The sequence below is a fragment of the Amblyomma maculatum genome, chromosome 10, assembly GCF_055883805.1.
Source record: "Amblyomma maculatum isolate TAMU_Amacu chromosome 10, ASM5588380v1, whole genome shotgun sequence".
In the NCBI taxonomy this organism is placed as follows: Eukaryota; Metazoa; Arthropoda; class Arachnida; order Ixodida; family Ixodidae; genus Amblyomma; species Amblyomma maculatum.
Window position 1 is genome coordinate 73565955 of NC_139353.1, and position 18316 is coordinate 73584270.

Below are 18316 nucleotides of genomic sequence, written 5' to 3' on the forward strand. Positions count from 1 at the left end.
ATGGATCTCCTCAAGCTCAAAGGGCGCACCATCACACACACCTTGTCAACATTCTGGGTCAAGTACAAAGCGGCTGGCATACTTTCAGAGGAAACCTCACAAACACATTGAGGCATGTACTTTGATATCAGTGTGGTTTGGCATGAAATTCTGCAGGCAGCAAGACAAAAATTACAAAGCCACCATATAATAAATATATGCTAGTTGGGGTACGTGTTGGTGTGAAGCAAGTTCAGCACCTTCTGGCGACTTGCATCGACACAAGCAACTTTACGACAAAACAGGACTTCGCAGTGTATACACAACAGTCTGCAGTCCAACAGAAAACACGTCACCACGACAGTAAGCAGTACGACTTGACACGACAGCACAGCAAAGCACAACTGCCACAAGAACCTAGAGAATGACATGCCAATGCTAGCAAGACACACGAGCCTGACGTAAACACAGGCTAGGACACGAGGGTTGGAGTGTTGCTGCTGCTGAGATTCGACTGCCAAATGCACGACAATGCCTCCCACCTTGTGGCAACACCAGTACGACTGAGAAACCTCCTCGCAGTTCCATCTAAGACTGTACAAGTGGTATATAATTAGAAAGCACTGTCTAGATGCTAGGACAAAGAGGTATGCAAAACTAGGCAATGTTTACATCAGCAGACCTGACAAACAGTGATGACACTGGCCGGCTAGAAGTACCACTCCACGACATGAACGAAATTGAATGTTCGGCGGCGTTTTGCACTTATGCCAAGTGTGTTGTCGGGGAACACCTGTATTGCACTGTTGTGCCGGCCTTGGATTCTGTCCTCCCCGAGATAGACAATATTAGATGAGAGATTCCTTCCATCCGCCGGACGTTTTCCAATGCAATCTCAACCCTAATACAGAGCTAGAAGTTTCGCACTTGCCTGTCGTGTAAAAATCGGTTCACTCTTTCATATTGTCTTTAGTTGCATGCATTACTACATGCAGTAACGCAAGCAACAACTATTTGCATTCTCTGAATCTCTCAGAGCCCGAGTGTGCAGTGTGTTGCAAAAATGAAACAACATAAGCTAGGGCTCTCAAGGTGTATTAAATTCTAGCATAGTCTAATTTGATTAGTACATTGAATTTACCTGTTCTGAGTTGCATGATGCCCACGCACTGCATACTCACTGCATATCAATGAAATTCTGATGACATCTTTTAATAATCTATGGACATAATCTATCATTAAGTGGCCCCCCTTCAGCATCGTATTCCAGCGATTTTTTATAACCAGCCAAGTTTGCTTCCAGCCTTTGTTTAACGTGAAAATAAGGTTATTTGCAGATGACTGCATACTATATCAAGAAATCAATAACTGCAGTGACCAGGTTTGTTTGAATTCATCATTGGCCAGTGTAGAAGCATGGTGCGCCACATGGCAAATGACTATGAATGCAAAGAAAACGGTCGCTATGTCAATCACGCGAAAACGAAACCCTTTAAAATTTTCTTACAGCACTGGCGGTAATATTCTCTCCACGGTCAGCAGCTACAAATACTTGGGTCTCGTAATTACATCTGACCTCAGATGGAACGAGCGTATGTCATATATTTCAAAAAAAGCAATGCGCAAGCGTGGTTACTTGAGGAGGTCGCTTCGACAATCAACACAAAAAATCCGTCTTTTAGCGTACAAAACGTACATTAGACCAATTCTTGAGTACGCCTCAGTAGTATGGGACCCGTATACCCAGAAAAACATAACACAGTTAGAAAGCATTCAAAGAAAATCGGTTAGATTTATATTCAACTGTTATAGCTGGCAAGTATCTCCGATGGTTCTTCTAAACAACGCAAACTTAGAGCCATTAAAATTGAGACGGTATAGCGACAGACTGAAATATATGTACCTACTATATCATGATATGCTGGGAATAGATAAGGATGTGTATATTAATTTAGTTTCTAAGCGCCAACACGATCTAATCATTCGAAAAAAATTAAAGAATTTTCTTGCAGGACTAACGTGTTTAAAAACTCGTTTTTTCCACGGACAGTACGTGAGTGGAATGCGCTCACCTCGAGTACAGTGGAATGCCCAACGGTCCAGTCATTTTGCGGCATGCTTAACAGTATTGAAGCAAAATAGAATTACCATCGTGTCGTTGTGCACAATGCCTTGAGTGCTTCATATGCATGATTGTTTTCATTGTTTGTACATTTCGTTTCTTGCTCAAGTGACTGAGCATGCGAGGTTGTGTCATGCTGCTGTGTACGCGCCTTGTTGTTTTTGTCGCGCTTTACTTTTCGTTACTATTATTATTGCTGGATTTCGTCTCTTCTTCTCACTTAAATTCTTGCGATGTTTTTCTCTATGTTCGTTTTCTTGATGTATTATTGATATGCCCACTCCTGCCTAAGGTCTCAAACTGAGGCCGGCAGTATCCTGTAAATAAATAAATAAATAAATAAATAAATTTAAGCTTTAGCTGTGAGCATGCAATTCACCAATAAATAATTTCTCCGACCACTTACAGAACTGCTTTGATGTGCCTTGATTGGCAGGAACGAGCTTGAACAAGACACCAGATCCCCATACACGCTCAGATAACGCTCCTCACATATAACCCGTGGCTAATGCATTGAAATGTTGGTCTCAACCCACTGTTTCCTATATTCCCCAACGGTTTGTGTGGGCAAATGATGGTTTCTTTGCCACAGACCTCATATCTACACTTGGTTACAGACAAACAACTCACAGAGACAAACGAGGCTGACAAACAAAACTGACAAAACAAAGATGAAAAACCTTGCATGAAAAAAACCATTAAGAACTCTGCTTCATGCTAAATGACTATGGTCGCATCAATGATGGCAGAGAAGTAGAGAGAATGAGTGGAGACCAGAAGTTCTGATTTTGAGAAAAAAAGGAAAATCAATTTCATGCTCAATGGCAAGATGTCTTTTATTGCACAATGATGGCCCTAAAAAACTGACAGGCTCGAGATGTTTTTATTATGAGATAGCTCTCCTACACTCCACTGAGTGGCTGAATAATAGCAGCTTCAATTGCGAATAGGTCAAAAACCTAGAACATTGTTATGTGCGAGAACAAAAGTGCATGCTGTGTCACGACTGGCAAGCAAAAAAAGTATATATGATTTTTCATGTCCATACCCTAAAAACAGGTGCTCTGAAAGCCGCTCTGTGCAACTACCTTTCAGAAAAAAAAAAAATATAGAAAGAAATTACACAAAGGGAGTTAAAGCAAGAGTGGAAGGAAATGCAACAACTCGACAAGAGAAACAGAGCCACATTTCGATTTTGCACAGCATACCTGAAATAGAGAGTCAGCTTGACGCTGCATGAAGAAATGAAATTGAGCCTTTTCGCCATTTGCAGCTTATGCTTTCCATTGTTGCCAACACACATTTGTGAGACAGCCAGTTCTGGACACACTCAAAGCTAAGACAGGACACAGTATTCTACTCTCTCTCTCTGTAGAAGAGAGTGACATGCAAACTATTTTAGCAACAGCACGGCACATCTGTGAAACCAGAATACAATAGGCAAGCACAAAAGGACTCTCAATACCTTTCCAAACTGATTCAACGAAAGACTGCAAGTAATTGAAGGCACTTTTCATATTACTGTCTGGAGCTTTCATTAATTTTTTCTTTCTTCACATTATCTACTGCTTTGCTTTGCAGTTGTACTGGAAATATCCTGGGAACTCACACTTGAGAAAGCAGAAGGCGAAAAAAAAAATCAGATCGGAAAACAACTCAATTTGACAAATGGAGAAAACACCGCATGAAAAGAAGCAAACATGAAAAAAGCAAGAAATAAAAAAAGGCTAAAAAGATGGAAGGGACAGCTGCGTGACTTCGAGCTGCAAAGGCACGCGAAGTCGGGCACAGCTGCGGCCTGTCTGAACGCAGACGACTACACAGACGCTGTCGCAGCTGGTGCAAAAGGGCAACATACAAACGCAACAACATACATATATGCATAAAAGTGGAAAAACACAAGTGGACGTGATGGCATTGAGGAAAACAATTGTACGGTAACGCGATGAGCTCCTCACAGACTGGGCGAACCATGTTTGTGAAAGAAGAGTGCAGAAGTGCTAGACGCACAGAAATTTTGCTTACATGCCTTAAGATATGTAAACTAGAAATGAAAAAAAGGATAGAACCTCCCCTTTCTGCTCCTCAAGCCCTTTCACTAGCCAACTACCCACTACCTTACCACAGAATGACATTGCAGTCTTGGGCACAGCACCAGATAAGCTTCTAAAAAAAAACAATCACACACACACACATACAGCTACCACAAAAAAAAGTCACAACACAATTGCACAGAAGAGGTCCAGTGTCGCGAGGACATTGAAACAGCACACACACTACATGTGCAAACAAAGATACAATGATGCAGACACTCCTCAGCCACAACAAGGCTGCAACAGATGCATTCAGCCCAAGATATACTACAAATCTCTGTGTGTAATTCACACTGAAAGAAGCAGCACATATATATACATAAACAAATCTGCGATGCCGTTTGGTGTAACTCTCAACAATTGCTTCATATCTGCAGCGAAAAAATAAAGCACTTCCATATGCATTCTTTGACAACAAATTAATTCTCTCTGAATGCCCTCTCCATTCAGGGAGAGAGCACACACACAAACACTTTAAAACTTCACATTCTGCTAGAAAAGCCATTTCTCTAAGGACTCGGAAATAGGAATGGAACGCTATGGGGTCCTTATATAAGTATTCAGCCATGGGGTTGAGTTCCACAAGCAAAACAGCAGATAATGACTTTGTCTGAAAAGATGACGGATAAGGAACCGATGCTTCATCACATCTGCCCACTTTGAGGCTGGATAAGTACTCGGGAAAAGTGTGAAGCTCATTGGTTTTCTGCTTTCGACTTTAACGAGGAATTCCCCTCCTCCAAAATTTTCCCGACTTCTTGTTTGGCACCACACACCAGACACAGTCTGTTATGGGCACAGTACAGTGCAAGATGATGAGAAGTGTCAACAAGAGGCGCACATCGGGAAGAGTGAGCCAAAGAATGAACGAAATTTAAAGATGTCCTAGTCGATATCAAGAAGCAATGGGAATGGGCATAGCATGTAATGTAAAAGCAAAATAACCAAAAGCCATGAAGGGCAACAGAGTGGATTCGAAGGCAAGGTAACTGTAGCACCGCAAAGCAAAGAACCAGGTGAGGCAGCTGAGAGTAGGAAGTTCATTGGAATCATGTGGTCAACGCTGGTACAGACCCAGGTTTATTCTGGTGAGGTGAAAGAGGCCTATATCCTGGAGTTACACAAATGGTCTGAGGATGACGATAATGAAGACGAAAAGTATGACTGTAGTACAAGGTGCCAACACCTCTTTCTTTTTTTTTTTCCAAGTGGTTTTCGTTCCATCATCGACACACGCAGCAGTATCGCCCCAAGGGAGTCATTCTGAACATGCCTCAAAACAAAACTGACTGACAGTCTGGCTGTTTTTGATGAGATGACAAGGAAAGGAAGCAGTTTCTGAGCTCATTGTCAAACTCGCAAATGGCAGAACTGCACGTGACAACTGAAGTCCGGCATTTAAGCACTCTGACCTGGCCTGAAACGAGCACAGTTCCACTCCTTTCTTACCATAACTATTATACGCAAGACACGAGACGACAATGCAGCACGAAAAAGAAACAAATGCCTTTGCAAAAGGCTAATTGACCGCTTGCTTTGAAAGCACAACACAAAGAGTAAGGCGTCGCTGTAGAAGTTAGAAAAAGACATCGCGAGCTCACAAGCTGCCACAGGGTGCGGTCTACCCCAATTGCCATTGCCACGGAAATGCCAACAAGTCACCTTAGCTTATCCATAAGGAGGAGCCAAGATGTGCTAGCATAAAAGAGGCACTGCGCTGGCATAAAAACATAATATGCAAAAAGGAGTCAACGTTAAAAGGTGCTTGAATGCTAATAAATGAGTTTCATAAACAACAAAAACAACAAAAACAAGAAAGAAAAAAAGCCACATTATTCATGCACGGGTTATGTAAAAGAGCGAGTGAGAAAAAAAGGGGAGAGGGGGGGATTCTACTTGCACTGGACACATGTCAGGGCTAAGGTGAAAACACAAACACATAAGGCGATACTTGCGAAAAATGCACTATTGGGCCGATACAAAGGGGCATACACAAACACAGCACGAAGATAAAACACACTAAAACCTAACAATACCAACAGAGCCAATAAGGCTAAGTTTTGCAAGTCTAAGAAATACAGTGAGCGAAGAAGCAAACAAATGAGTGAAACAGACAAAAAACAGCAGGTTTGAATAGAAAGAAAATATGTGCCAGTGATACAAGCGTGAACGTATTGGACGAAAAAACAAGAATGCTTCGACTTTATTCAGTACCAAGCTTCCACGCTACCTATAAACTGAGCAGATTAGTGTGCCCCTGAAAGGTAGAAAGGCGACAAGATTGTCCAAATGAAACAATGTTGCCGCATGGCAGCCTCGGCAATTGCAACTGGTTACAAGTGATAAAAGCGCTGAAAAGTGATAAAAAAAGGCAAAGACCGAATCATAAATTGATGCTGATAGCATGCAGAAAAAAAAGCTCCAAAAGAAGAAGCACAAAAAGAAAAACAAGAACAAAAAAGCTAAGATGAAAGAAATGATGTATGTATGAACAAAATTGATGAAGCCAGCATTACTTTATTTTTTTTCCATTACACTACTTGAAATGTGAAGAAAGGCCAATTTTTAAAGAACATTTCTTCCCGAAAGGCTCTTGCACAGGATTATTTATCTGCTCATATATTTTGGACTGGCACATGACAGTAACCTGTGCCAAACTCGCCTTTAACCAGATTTAAAGACTAAGCATGTTAGAGTAACCACAGAAGCGTTAACGTATAGCGCTGCTCCACAGTTAGAGGTATACAAAAGCATACTGCATTACTATGCCATCAGCAAAACAATACGGTGTGCATTACATGACTTGAAACGAAGCAGCACACCTTCCCCAGCAATAACACTAAAAACGACCTCAAGGGTCACGTGATATTGTGGAGCGCATCATGCTTTGCAGTTGGGTCAAGAAGGTTCCAGCCCTTGACAGTGTCAAGTGGCAGGCATTATTGCCATCAAGAACTTCAGGAGATCAGGAGAGTAGTTTCAGAGTAGCTACACTACACAAGGCGGCAATGAAGCTTCAATTTTCAAATCACCTTACTATCGAGTTCAAAATAAATAAACTATGAATCCAAAATCAGTGTTCCCAATGCAAATGCACATCACGTTGCATGTTTTGAAGCAAATGATGCATATCCACAAACGTTAATTTTAGCTCACTTATCCTCCTGTTTCAGGACTGCCTTACATGTAGAGCTAGCTAAGATGTCCGAATATAACGACTGTTTTTACACGCAAATGTAATGCATGCGGTAACGTGTCTGACTCTACAAGAAGCTTGTGCAGTGTGGAGACACATGCAGCGGGCAGAGTGCTGTAACCGCACATAGTTATCTTGGGGTCTCGAAAAGATGTCAACTTAGAAACGATGCCACACACTTTTTCATACTTCTTTTAAAGTACTCGCCAGTAGTTAACAAATATGAGAAAATAATTTTTGAAGTTTCGACTGCATCTGTTTCTACAGGACTCATAAAGCTACTGCTAAATATTTTTTTTACACGCAACACTAGTGACTGTAAGCCCCAACTCTAGGCAAACACCATATCGCAATAGATCGGCATTCTATATGTATTTCAGTGTACTGATTCACTGATATCGAAATAGCATTGAAGTAGTCAGGGCAGGCCAAAACCCCCGCTGCAAAATTTTGCGAGGTAGTGTTGCATTGTGAACTTTGCTTTTGGGCAGCTGGCATTTTTCATCAAAGCTTCTTTTTTTTTTGTGTGAGCATGTGTAAAATGACATATCTCATGTCACTCTAACCTATCAGCCTAGCTCGGCTAGGTATTCTCCTTTAGTTAGTCCCCTTAGAGTCCCACTCGAACCTCGTTATAACGAAGTAGTATGAAGCGCGAAACTTTTTTCGTTACATCCAATATTCGTTATAAAAGTGCGCACCCAAAGTCATATAAATATGTTTGCTAATACAACGAAACAAAATGTCCACTAATATGGGCAGCACAAAGGTGCGGAAATGCAAAACTTTTTAATTAAAAGCTTAGCATAAGCATAAAATCTCACTTTTCCTTGCGTGTTGGGGAGCACAAATGGATATTAAGAAGGGATGTTGCCTCCGTGTACAATTTCCACGACGAAGGCAACGGTCTCTCGGGGAGCGTAGTGCGTGCGTACGTGTCGGCCGCAGTGGCTGAGGAACGGGGCTCACGCCATGATGAGGCAATGGTGATGAAATGCCAGTCAGATGCCTGTCAGTCATAGCATGGCCGAACTCGAGCTGCGGCGGCGGCAATGATGCTCGAGTCCGGCTATGGCAGTTTATGGTCTCTGAGATCACCGTGCGTGGGGATCTTGGAGGCCATGAGCTGTTGGTGCTAGTTTTCATCTCCGCCGCTAGATGTCGCGACACGCGAGCGCGCAGGCGATTTAAACGCACTTCGGCGGCGGCGTTCTGACTTCGGCCGTGGCCGTACATGACCTCCGAGATCACCGTGCATGGGGGTGTGATCTTGGAGGCCACAAACCGCTGGCAGTAGTCTAATTGTTTTATTTATTTATTTATTTTTTTTTTTTTTTGCCGCTGCGAAATGACACGGCACGCGGACGCGTGGGCGATTTAAACACACTTCTGCGGCTGGGATTGGATAATGCAAAAAAACTGCTTGGTTATAATCAATATAGCGTCAAATTTTGACATTTTTCTTTTGTTATACAGAAAGAACTCCAACAGAAATAAACCACAGAACAACCAAACTTCGATTTTAGTCTGTGTTATATGATAATTCGCTATATCCATGTTCGTTATAGCGAGGTTCGACTGTGCTTGTACTTGGCACGAATGCAGTATTCTTGAATTCCAACTTTTCATAGTGTTCTGCCTTGTTCTGAAATGACTTCGTTTCACACACCTGCTTACTTAGGTAAAAAAAAAGGTAAATACTCTTACAAACTCATAAAGATGGAAACAAACTATGCTAGAACGGAACCTGGAAATTTCGAGAACCCTACTTTTGTTTCCCCCAGAATAAGATATTGCAAGTTGCAGGACAAAACCAAATTCTACATAACACTTTAGGTGCAAGAACAGATATTGGAATAACAGCAGACAATGATTAAGTTGCATTAAGTTCTACGTGAAGAGGAGCTCACCAGGACACACAGAAGCATGGACACAGAGGATAAAAAATAATAAAAGCAGGTTCAGGCAACCAAACAATTATGGACACAAGACACAGACAACACAGACCAAAACAACTACAAATAAAAAGAACAACCTACATCAACAAAGGATACCACAGAGGCAGAGGGAAGGAGGAATGGGTTTGAGGACAAAATGACAACACAACTTCATCCAACAAGACAAGGAGGGAAGGGATTTATTAATGCAGGCACCATCCAATGAGATGCCAAGGTTCTGGTGCTTGTAACAGAACATGCCATTAAGAGTGAAGGTCCAATGAAACACGCACATAAGAAGGCACTCAGACGTGTTAAAAAAAAAGAGAAAGTGCACACTAGCATGCGACTACATAGCCTAAAATGCACCCATGCATGAACATGCCACTGCAGTGAATACTGTAAGCAAAGCCACACAATGCAAGGGGGTGCTCAAGTGAAGAACATGATATAACACCACACAAGGTGTAAAACAATGACAGGTAAAAGAGTAAAAAGGGAGTAAAAAGTAGAATTGCACCAAAAAAGTGCAGAAGGGTGCAAAGTAACCCCTGCAACACACAGATCACACCAGGGGAGTGGAAACAGGCACGTAGAAGGTTATGAAGATGGCTACATTGGCCAGCAGTAAACTCCAAAACACAGAACATAGTGCAAACAGAGGAAGTTGGGGTTCAGGACAGTGAAAGAAGTAACACACAGAAATGGGAGTTTGGAATGCGCAATGTGAAATGCCAATCACAGAACGGAAAAAAAAAATTGAAAGCAGAGGATGACGAAGAGGCACGTGAGCGCAGCAACAGTGTGTGGCAGTAGCAGTTAGTAACTGGACAAAGGTACCTGTGCCGCAGCTCCTCGTCCACAATCTCCAGCAGGCTCCTGAGGGCAGCACAAAATTTGGCCTCAGTGTCATCCGCACTGTCGTCTGTGGCCGCAACCGGCCGAGCGCTGTCACCCCCAACACCACCACCACCACCACATCACCACCATTGGCAACCAAGCGAGGCAGACAGCGCAGAAGCCGAGCAGAAGGCAGAAAATGAGAGAAGAAAGGCAAAGAAAGAAAATAAAGGGCAGGAAAGGCAAGAAAACAAAAGAAGAAACAAAACAAAGGACACCCAGGCCAGAGCTTTGCTTGTGGAGATCGACCACACCACTTTTTCAGCATTCTCTACGAGCCCTTTAGTAAAGCAGAAGCAGCTAACGGCAACATGGCGTCTGCAATAACATTAAGCAAGTACTAATGGTTGTACGATATTCCTCTGTAAGACATACAAAATGGGGTGAGTGTCACTAACATCTGCAGGCTTCACCACTGTATGCTCAACAAATGAGCAGCCTTGCTTGAGGTTTTGTCATCGGAACTGACACATACATTGGCTTGCACAGTACTGTCTCAAGTGCTAAGATAAGCCTCAAATGCGTTACAGTATGCCTTGTTATACATTGACTAGTCATAAATTTCACTGATTCACGCAGTTAGGCGATTAGTGTTCTGTGCAGTCACCCCAAAAACTAATGCATCACGTAGTGCAGCCTACAAGGCACTGATAATGCTGTTTCGAGCTCCTTCCTAGTATGCCACCCGTGATTACACTGACCGTAACACTTAACACTTTGCATTCGTTATGGTTTGTGCCACTGGCTCACAGCAACTTACCTAAACCTGCATATAGTACAAACCCGCATATATTATGTGCAATTTCTGGATAGCAAAAAAAGGGGAAAAAATGTTTTCATCCGCGTATAATGTGAAGGATGAAAGATAAGTAAAAATATTTATTTGCACTACATTTCGCGGTTGCTCTTTAAGGCATATGCGTTTTCGTGTCGAATGTCACCCGGCACCAGGCATGAAATAGTTCCGTTAAATTCCACTGCTAGTTCACTCCCTTCTCGCACCAACAAGCTTAATCGAAGAACTTGACGCACCATCAGGAGAAGGGCAGCTCACATTTACCCCAGAAATTGTGGAAGCGATGTGGTCCTCAGTTTGCTCTAAAACCAGGAGGCCACTTTCAGCTCGAAAGCGGAACAGCAGCGCATGAGCAGCCAGCTAGCATGCGGCGTGCGATGCTCACGCCTTTTCCAGTCTAACACCATGCGCAGGAGCAGGCTGTTTTTGTCCAGGAAATGTTATCGGATGCAGGGCTTTTGCGGTCATCATCTGGTGCACTAACTGCTGAGAGTACTAAAGACGCTTTTCTCTTCAGTTCCTCTAAATCCATTCGGTATCCCGTATTTCTCGAAAGCGTGTTTTTATGGCAAGTCGCTTTTTCAACAGCAAGCAGGCCCACAAGTAAATTAGTAGCCTCCAAGACACGAGGAATGAGATGGAGTCGGTCGCTCGAAATTGGAGAATTTGAGTGAGAAGTGAATTTTCCAGGAAGAAAAAGCAGTGCGCAGAAGGCAGAAGAAACAGAGAGGTAAAACAAAGAAACGGGCTACCTCGGCAAAACACAAGCAATATTTGGGGAACAGGCAGCCCTTTGCAGCACGCCAGTTCCCCGCTACTGAACTTCAAAATAAGGCAACATAAACAGGACGAATCTAGCCCACATGCAAAATGTTACCATCTTTTCTCCCAAACCAAGAGAAATATCACGGACTTATTTATAGCAAGGCAGCATGGCAACTAATTAATTAATATGTAATCTCTGTCCAAAACAGTAGTTCATAAGCATGATGTTTTCCTCATGGAAAGGTGACACCCATGAGAGCAAAGTGAGCAAGAACTACGACAGGAAGAAAAATGTATGGGCTTGGATCTTCCCGACACTTTAGCACTCCAATTACTGTAGTTTGAAATTGTTGTAGCCATAAGAGCTAATCACTTAAAAGTAATTCTTAAGAAAAACGCCCTGGAAAGTGTGCGCAACTACCACATTAATAGGTGCCTGTATGGACAGACAGCCAGCCACTGCAAGTTACAACGCTAAGCTTAAAAGTACACAACACAAGCATGAGTACAATGCAGTGGAGGCGTTTGTGGCCTTATGAAAATTTTTAAAGCAGGATATGATGGCTAAGGCTTAGAAAGAAAAACAAGGACAGCATGCAAAAATACGGAAAACGGATTCACTCATATTATTTGAGAAACGTGCTGTTACTTCCGAAATGTGCGTGACAGTCATCGAGCGCGTTAAAGCTTTCGACGTGGTCTGTAGTTTATTGGTTCATTAAAGGCAAAGATTTGTCCAGCAGAATTTAGGTCAGAGATTATGGGGCAGCAGAAATTCCACAAATTGTCAGTGTGATTTAAAATCAGCCGTTATCGAAGCTTTACTGCACCCACACTATCACCTCGAGTGGCCATCATGAACTACTGGCAAGCTCTAGAGGACGTGTACTTCTGCCTGTGAGAGTAAAAATAAGAGACCACAGGATACCTGCTTTAAATGTTGCACACAGACGAATTTGTTGTCACAAAACTGATAGCAAAAATTAATCCAAGCTCCACCTGAACCTTGCGACAAAACTGTAAGCTAATCTGCTTAAAATTATGCCAAAGTAAATTTTGCTAAAATCAGCTAAAAATGCAAATGGCTCAGTACACATCAACTTTATGAAGGTTACAATAGAGGCAAACTCAATGATACCAAAGCTTGCCCTTGGACGAGATAGTGCATAGCTTTTGGTAAAGGAGAATAATAGCACATAAAAAGGCATGCACGGAAGGACAAAAAAAACAGGACAGTGCGTGTCCTGTCTTCTCCTGTCCTTCCGTGTGCGTACCATTACTCCTCTACCAAAGGTCAATGACACTAGTGAGCATGTGAAGTCCAGTTTTTGGCATGCTGACACAACAAAGGCACAGAGCTCCATAACAACTGCCCAGTGCAACAAATCGTATCCGCACAGCACGAAAGGTGGGAAAGTTGAGCGGTGCAAAAAAACAAAGCAAGGGGACAGCAGCCAGGAGGGAGCGAACAGATGGCAGAAGGCAACACTGCTGCTTAGGAGAGTACAGCGACACATCTCGGGACTGCCACGTCGGAACACGCACTGGCAGAACTGACAGATGCTGCCGGAAGGTGCTCCCAAAGTGGAAAAGAGAAGGAGCAGACACTATACAGCTCAGTCAAGCTACAGAGGCACACACGGAAGTTCCCAAGCAAATACACACGATTTATAAGCGATGTGTTACACTTTTAGCAAAGACATTGTTAACAGGCGAGCACACTGAAACAGTATCATAAACGAGACAATTCACTGAGGAGACGGCGATCACTCTGGTTCCAAGTTAATAAACTATAATGCAACAAGTTTCAGATTAGGGTTCGAGGTTGGTTAAAAGGAAAAACAAACTCACACTACCAATGAAATGATGAGCGGCCCATACATTGTGTACATATATACGCCAGTTCGGTGAGCATGTTTTTGCGCCACCAGTTCTTCCCTTGGTCAACAGGTATTAAAACAGATGCAAGCTATCAGTGGTTCCCCCTAAAGCACACTACTGAGGGCTGCTTTACAGTTACTAATGCTCAAACTATGCTAATGTTCGGAAAGACCACAGATCCTCATATAACCACATTCCGCATTCGTAAAACCAAATTTTGCAAGCATGCTGAAGAAAACTAGTATAACAAATTTAGTACTGTGCAGTCTTTTTGAAGCCTTTTCTGCAAAGCTGGCGATGCCATAGTATATGCGCTATTATGATCAATTGGTCTATCGTGACAGCCATTAAGCTGGGGAAGAGAGAAGCGGACTGACCGTTGAATCTCCTCCACTTCACTGTCGCGCTCCATCCAGGCCGTTGCCACGTCATAGTGGTTGCCCTGGCCATTATGCACTGGTGCGTTCTGCATGAAAAATTCCTCAGGTAAGCAGTTGTCGGCAACAACAGGGCCCAACGCTATTTCCGCCGCAAGCAAATGCCAAGCCCGTCACTGTCTCACCTGATTAGTCGTGTCACCAAGCTCCGTGAAGACGCGTTGCTCAAAGCTGACATTGTCCACTGCAGGAAGACAAACAAAGCCATCAACAAGCCCTCCTTGTGACAGCGAACTGCAGAAACAAGCTAATGTGAGCAAACATGTCTCGTACACATTACCCCCCATACTGGTGATACATACGAGCACAAATCTGAGCTTCAACTAACTTGCCTGCCGTAATTTACTGCCTCCTTCATAATATGAGTGTCATGCACAAAACCTATTCTCAGGCATAACAAAAAAAAAAATAGTAGTAGCATATTGTTTTGCTCCTTTATAATAATAAAAAAAACAAATATGTCATATTTATTGGCACAGTGAACACACTCACAAAATGATAAACATACTTGCCATTTTTGTTGTTAAACGAAACATTTTAGCTAACACATACCCGGCAAGTGAACACAATACACTCATTACTGGATATATCAAATTTGAAGGGAACACGTATATAGTTCAATACATATAGATAGCATAAAAGGTGACAGTGAATAACATTACCTGCAACACAGAAGCGAGAGCACGGAACAACAATGCAAAGGGCGTGTGCTCCACAGCGCTGCACCGCCATCTGGCATACCACCCCATGCTGGGTGTCACTAAGCCTAGCCCACCTCACAATAAGTGTCCGTGTAAGTGTAAGTTATGTCTGGCCCCTGCCAGACATAAATGACCCAATGCTGTGTCCAGCACACTACAACCACAATAACATTTCGTTAAAACTAAGATGCAGCTAGTTTCTACAAAACTTTCGGCAGTGAGGCATGCGAAGCAAGTCTGGTGAGGGTCGCCAAGAGCCAGGTTAGATTAATCACATGACCAGCGTGTATAGAATGGTGGTCCACGTGAGGTAAATGAGCCAACATGCGAAAACTGTGCGACTCACTGTTGAGTTCGGAGTGCGGCCGTTCAGCCGTCCTCGCAGAGCGTTGAGATGCAATCCTCTGCGGGACGTTGTACAGGATCTGCACGCACACGAGACCACGAAAGATGCAAATGAGTCAGATACCGGTTTGGGCATGCAGAGAGGACAAAAAGCGAGAAACTTGAAAACCAAACCATCTCTGGGTGAAGTTGAACCTATTCTGACCCAAAGAAAGAAACTCTGCTGCTGTGAAATTAAAAAGTAATCATTCTACACTATGGAAGAGGCCGTCGTCCAGCCTCTAGTATGCACGATATCGCACATTTGAGCGGACAGTGGGTGTCATCCAGTGGCTGATATAGTTCAAAGAAAAATAGGGTAGTGACAAACATTGGCTTACATCATTTGATCACTGCACTCCGGTGAGAAAGATTGGCTTGGCTTGGTTTGTGAGGTTTAACGTCCCAAAGTGACTCAGACTATGAGAGATGCCATAGTGGAGGGCTCTGAAAATTTCGACCACCTGGGGTTCTTTACCGTGCACTGGTACCGCACAGATGAAAAAGAGGCTACTTTTACGGATATGAAATCTTTTATAAGAAGAAATGCCAAGAAATTAAGTTTAAATACAACCATTGCCGCCACAGGCTGCTGACACCAATAGTATGGTGTCAATACTCTCTTTCTGAGCATCCTCTTTGAGGCTAGGCCAAACCCCACTTCACTTCTGAATGGTCATCGTTGAGTTCCTCGCGTGATTAACCTCATCTACACAGTGCTGTCCTAAACTCAGCATAAAAATTTATGCAAATGCAAATTTCCCAAAATTTCCTTTTAAATCAGTGTGGCTACATGCCTCACTTGATAACTTTTATAGTAAGAGATAAAGGAACTCTTCAATGTAAGACCTTACGTGTAGGAATGGCTTTCACACTGTTTGGTGATGAACACTGTGTCATTGAAGCTTTGAACTGGCTAAGAGTTGGGCACGTGTGTTTCATGGGCATCACTTCTATAAGAGACACATAAGGCCTAGCAAAAAAACAATTGCAGCACATTACTTGCCTCAGACTATCAAAAGAGGCCTGAAACCTTCACTTCGTGATTAACTGGCTGTATCAGGCACTCTGTCAGAGATGGTCAGCAGAGAAATTTGCATGAAACGTCAAGAAACACAAGACAGAAGCGTAAAAATATTGGACAGGCACACACACCCCTTCGTCGTCGGGGTCCAGATCAGCATAGTTGTTGTGTGGGTTGTTCACTTTCTCCAGGAGTTCACGAGCCAGCCGCTTGGTCAGGTGGTCTCCATTGAGGAATGGGTGCTGCACATGGTGGAAGGGCAACACTGACTAAAGAGGTGCTGATGAAAGCTCAGTGTGAGAAATTCTAACACTTTTATAATGTTTGCTCCACTCTGTGGCCACAGCATTACGCATGCAATGGACACCTACCACTCTGCTCAAACTACGTCAGTCCTGAACACTGGTCCCTCTCATTCATCTTCTAATGTGGCCAAAGGGAAAGACTTTCTTCTAAAATAATGTAATTATGAAAACCTTACCAACTGGCAAAAATAGTTTCGTGGTAATGAAACACTTTAAACAAACAGCAAAAATTATGAACTTCCAATGCTTCCAACGGACACTCTGCAGTAGTCGTACAGGCCTACAGTTCCAGAGTAATTTTCCCATCTCAGTGAAGAAGAGCGCAACAGCCTTCTGAGACATGGCAGGACTTTCCCAAACACTACCGTCTGTGCTAGTACTATTCCAATGAACTTACGCTCCTAAGTGACCCATTTACACCTACTAGTTGTCATCACATGGAGGCACCCTTTAATGAGCATTAGAAGATGCATGAACCAACCCAACAGGGCTGCAAGAAACACTTCGATAACAAAGGGCTGTTGACCGTCCTGGTTAGCTCAGTCGGTAGAGTGACTGCCCCGGAAAGGCGGTGGTGCCGGGTTCGATTCCCGGATCAGGACGAATTTCTCTTTAACTACGAAGTTTCTGAGAAAGCTGTACAGCTTTCCTTTGTAGCCGTATGGCTGCGCTTGGGTGGATGCAATGAGTAATTACTCCCTTATTACAAAGGGCTGTTGAACGAAAGAGGAAACAGCTAAGCGCGTACTAACAGTCTGCTTTACGTCACAGACTGTTACAATGCAAGTCTTGTGACATTATGCCCCAAAGCGGTATAGTGAATTTGTAACCATGCTCAGACTAACCAGTCAAAGCACAAAGATCTGGAATGTTGAAGTGGAGCAGTTTGCACAACCCTTCCACATAATGAGGCTATGTAAACTGCTGCTTCTTAATTCGTTTTGCACCGAAGACATGAAGACAACGACACCAACACCACTCGTGTTGCTGAAGCTGCAGTTTTGAGCCTGTATGTCGTAAAATGTAAAAAGAATGTATGTACTATCCTGCAATTTTCAAGATATATATTTGCGAAACGGTGTGCCGAAAACATTTCCTTAAGGCATTTGCAAGAGCAATGTGCACAACATGTAATAAGTGGCCACCTTAATAAATTGATTAGATACGGAAGCTCCCTGACAACAGTCCCTCGAGCTACACCAGGGCCTGCATTGGCTCTCGGTTAAAATAACAGCAATCTAATGGTGCAACCACCTTTAACAAATTGAATGCAGTGATTGATCCCGTCTTTCTGCTTTGTCCCCGAAAATGGGTGCCATAAAAGGGACTTTGCTATCAATGGTCTGATAAAAAAGAACATTCAAGAGGGAGCAACATTTTGTCACGTGCAACGAGGCCCCGGTGGGGACGACAGAGATTGAAAACCAACTGCTTTTAAGCAAACTGCTCGACAATTTCAGGAAATTCAAATGATTGTTTGTTCAGGTCAAGAAAAACTGCGACGCGCTCTGAACACTGTCAAACTTTGCTTGCAGAAGATGTTTATTTCTGAACTATCAGCTCATTAAGGCATTCAGCTAAGTTATAGCAAGTTTTCTGGCCACAACGTCTCCTTTGAGCCTTGCTGAAGCCGTTTATTATGGCACCCCATGAAGCCGAAAACCTGCAGAAGATGAGGAACGGACATCCCGTTCACTGCCGAGGAGCTCGGTAGCTTCACATCTATTGCAAATGCCCGACTATACTGCTGAAAAGCATGCCCTGTGAAAAGGGAAGCTTTAGACCAAACCTGTATG

General features: G+C 43.1%; 1 protein-coding gene across 11 annotated transcripts in view; it reads right to left on the reverse strand.

The window, feature by feature from the left end:
- The window catches only part of hppy (MAP4K3-like protein hppy), a 168827-nt gene that overhangs the window by 52373 nt on the left and 98138 nt on the right, over positions 1-18316 (reverse strand). For 5 of the 11 annotated variants that reach the window (XM_084582967.1, XM_084582965.1, XM_084582964.1 and 2 more), the window contains exons 8-12: positions 16347-16457; positions 15154-15232; positions 14232-14290; positions 14047-14135; positions 10168-10275 (exon numbers count right to left, since the gene is read on the reverse strand). In XM_084582967.1, the coding sequence (XP_084439093.1) occupies positions 10168-10275; positions 14047-14135; positions 14232-14290; positions 15154-15232; positions 16347-16457 (446 nt within the window). The remainder of the gene's footprint in view (positions 1-10167; positions 10276-14046; positions 14136-14231; positions 14291-15153; positions 15233-16346; positions 16458-18316) is intronic. The other 6 variants (XM_084582971.1, XM_084582968.1, XM_084582966.1 and 3 more) reach the window with 2 other exon arrangements.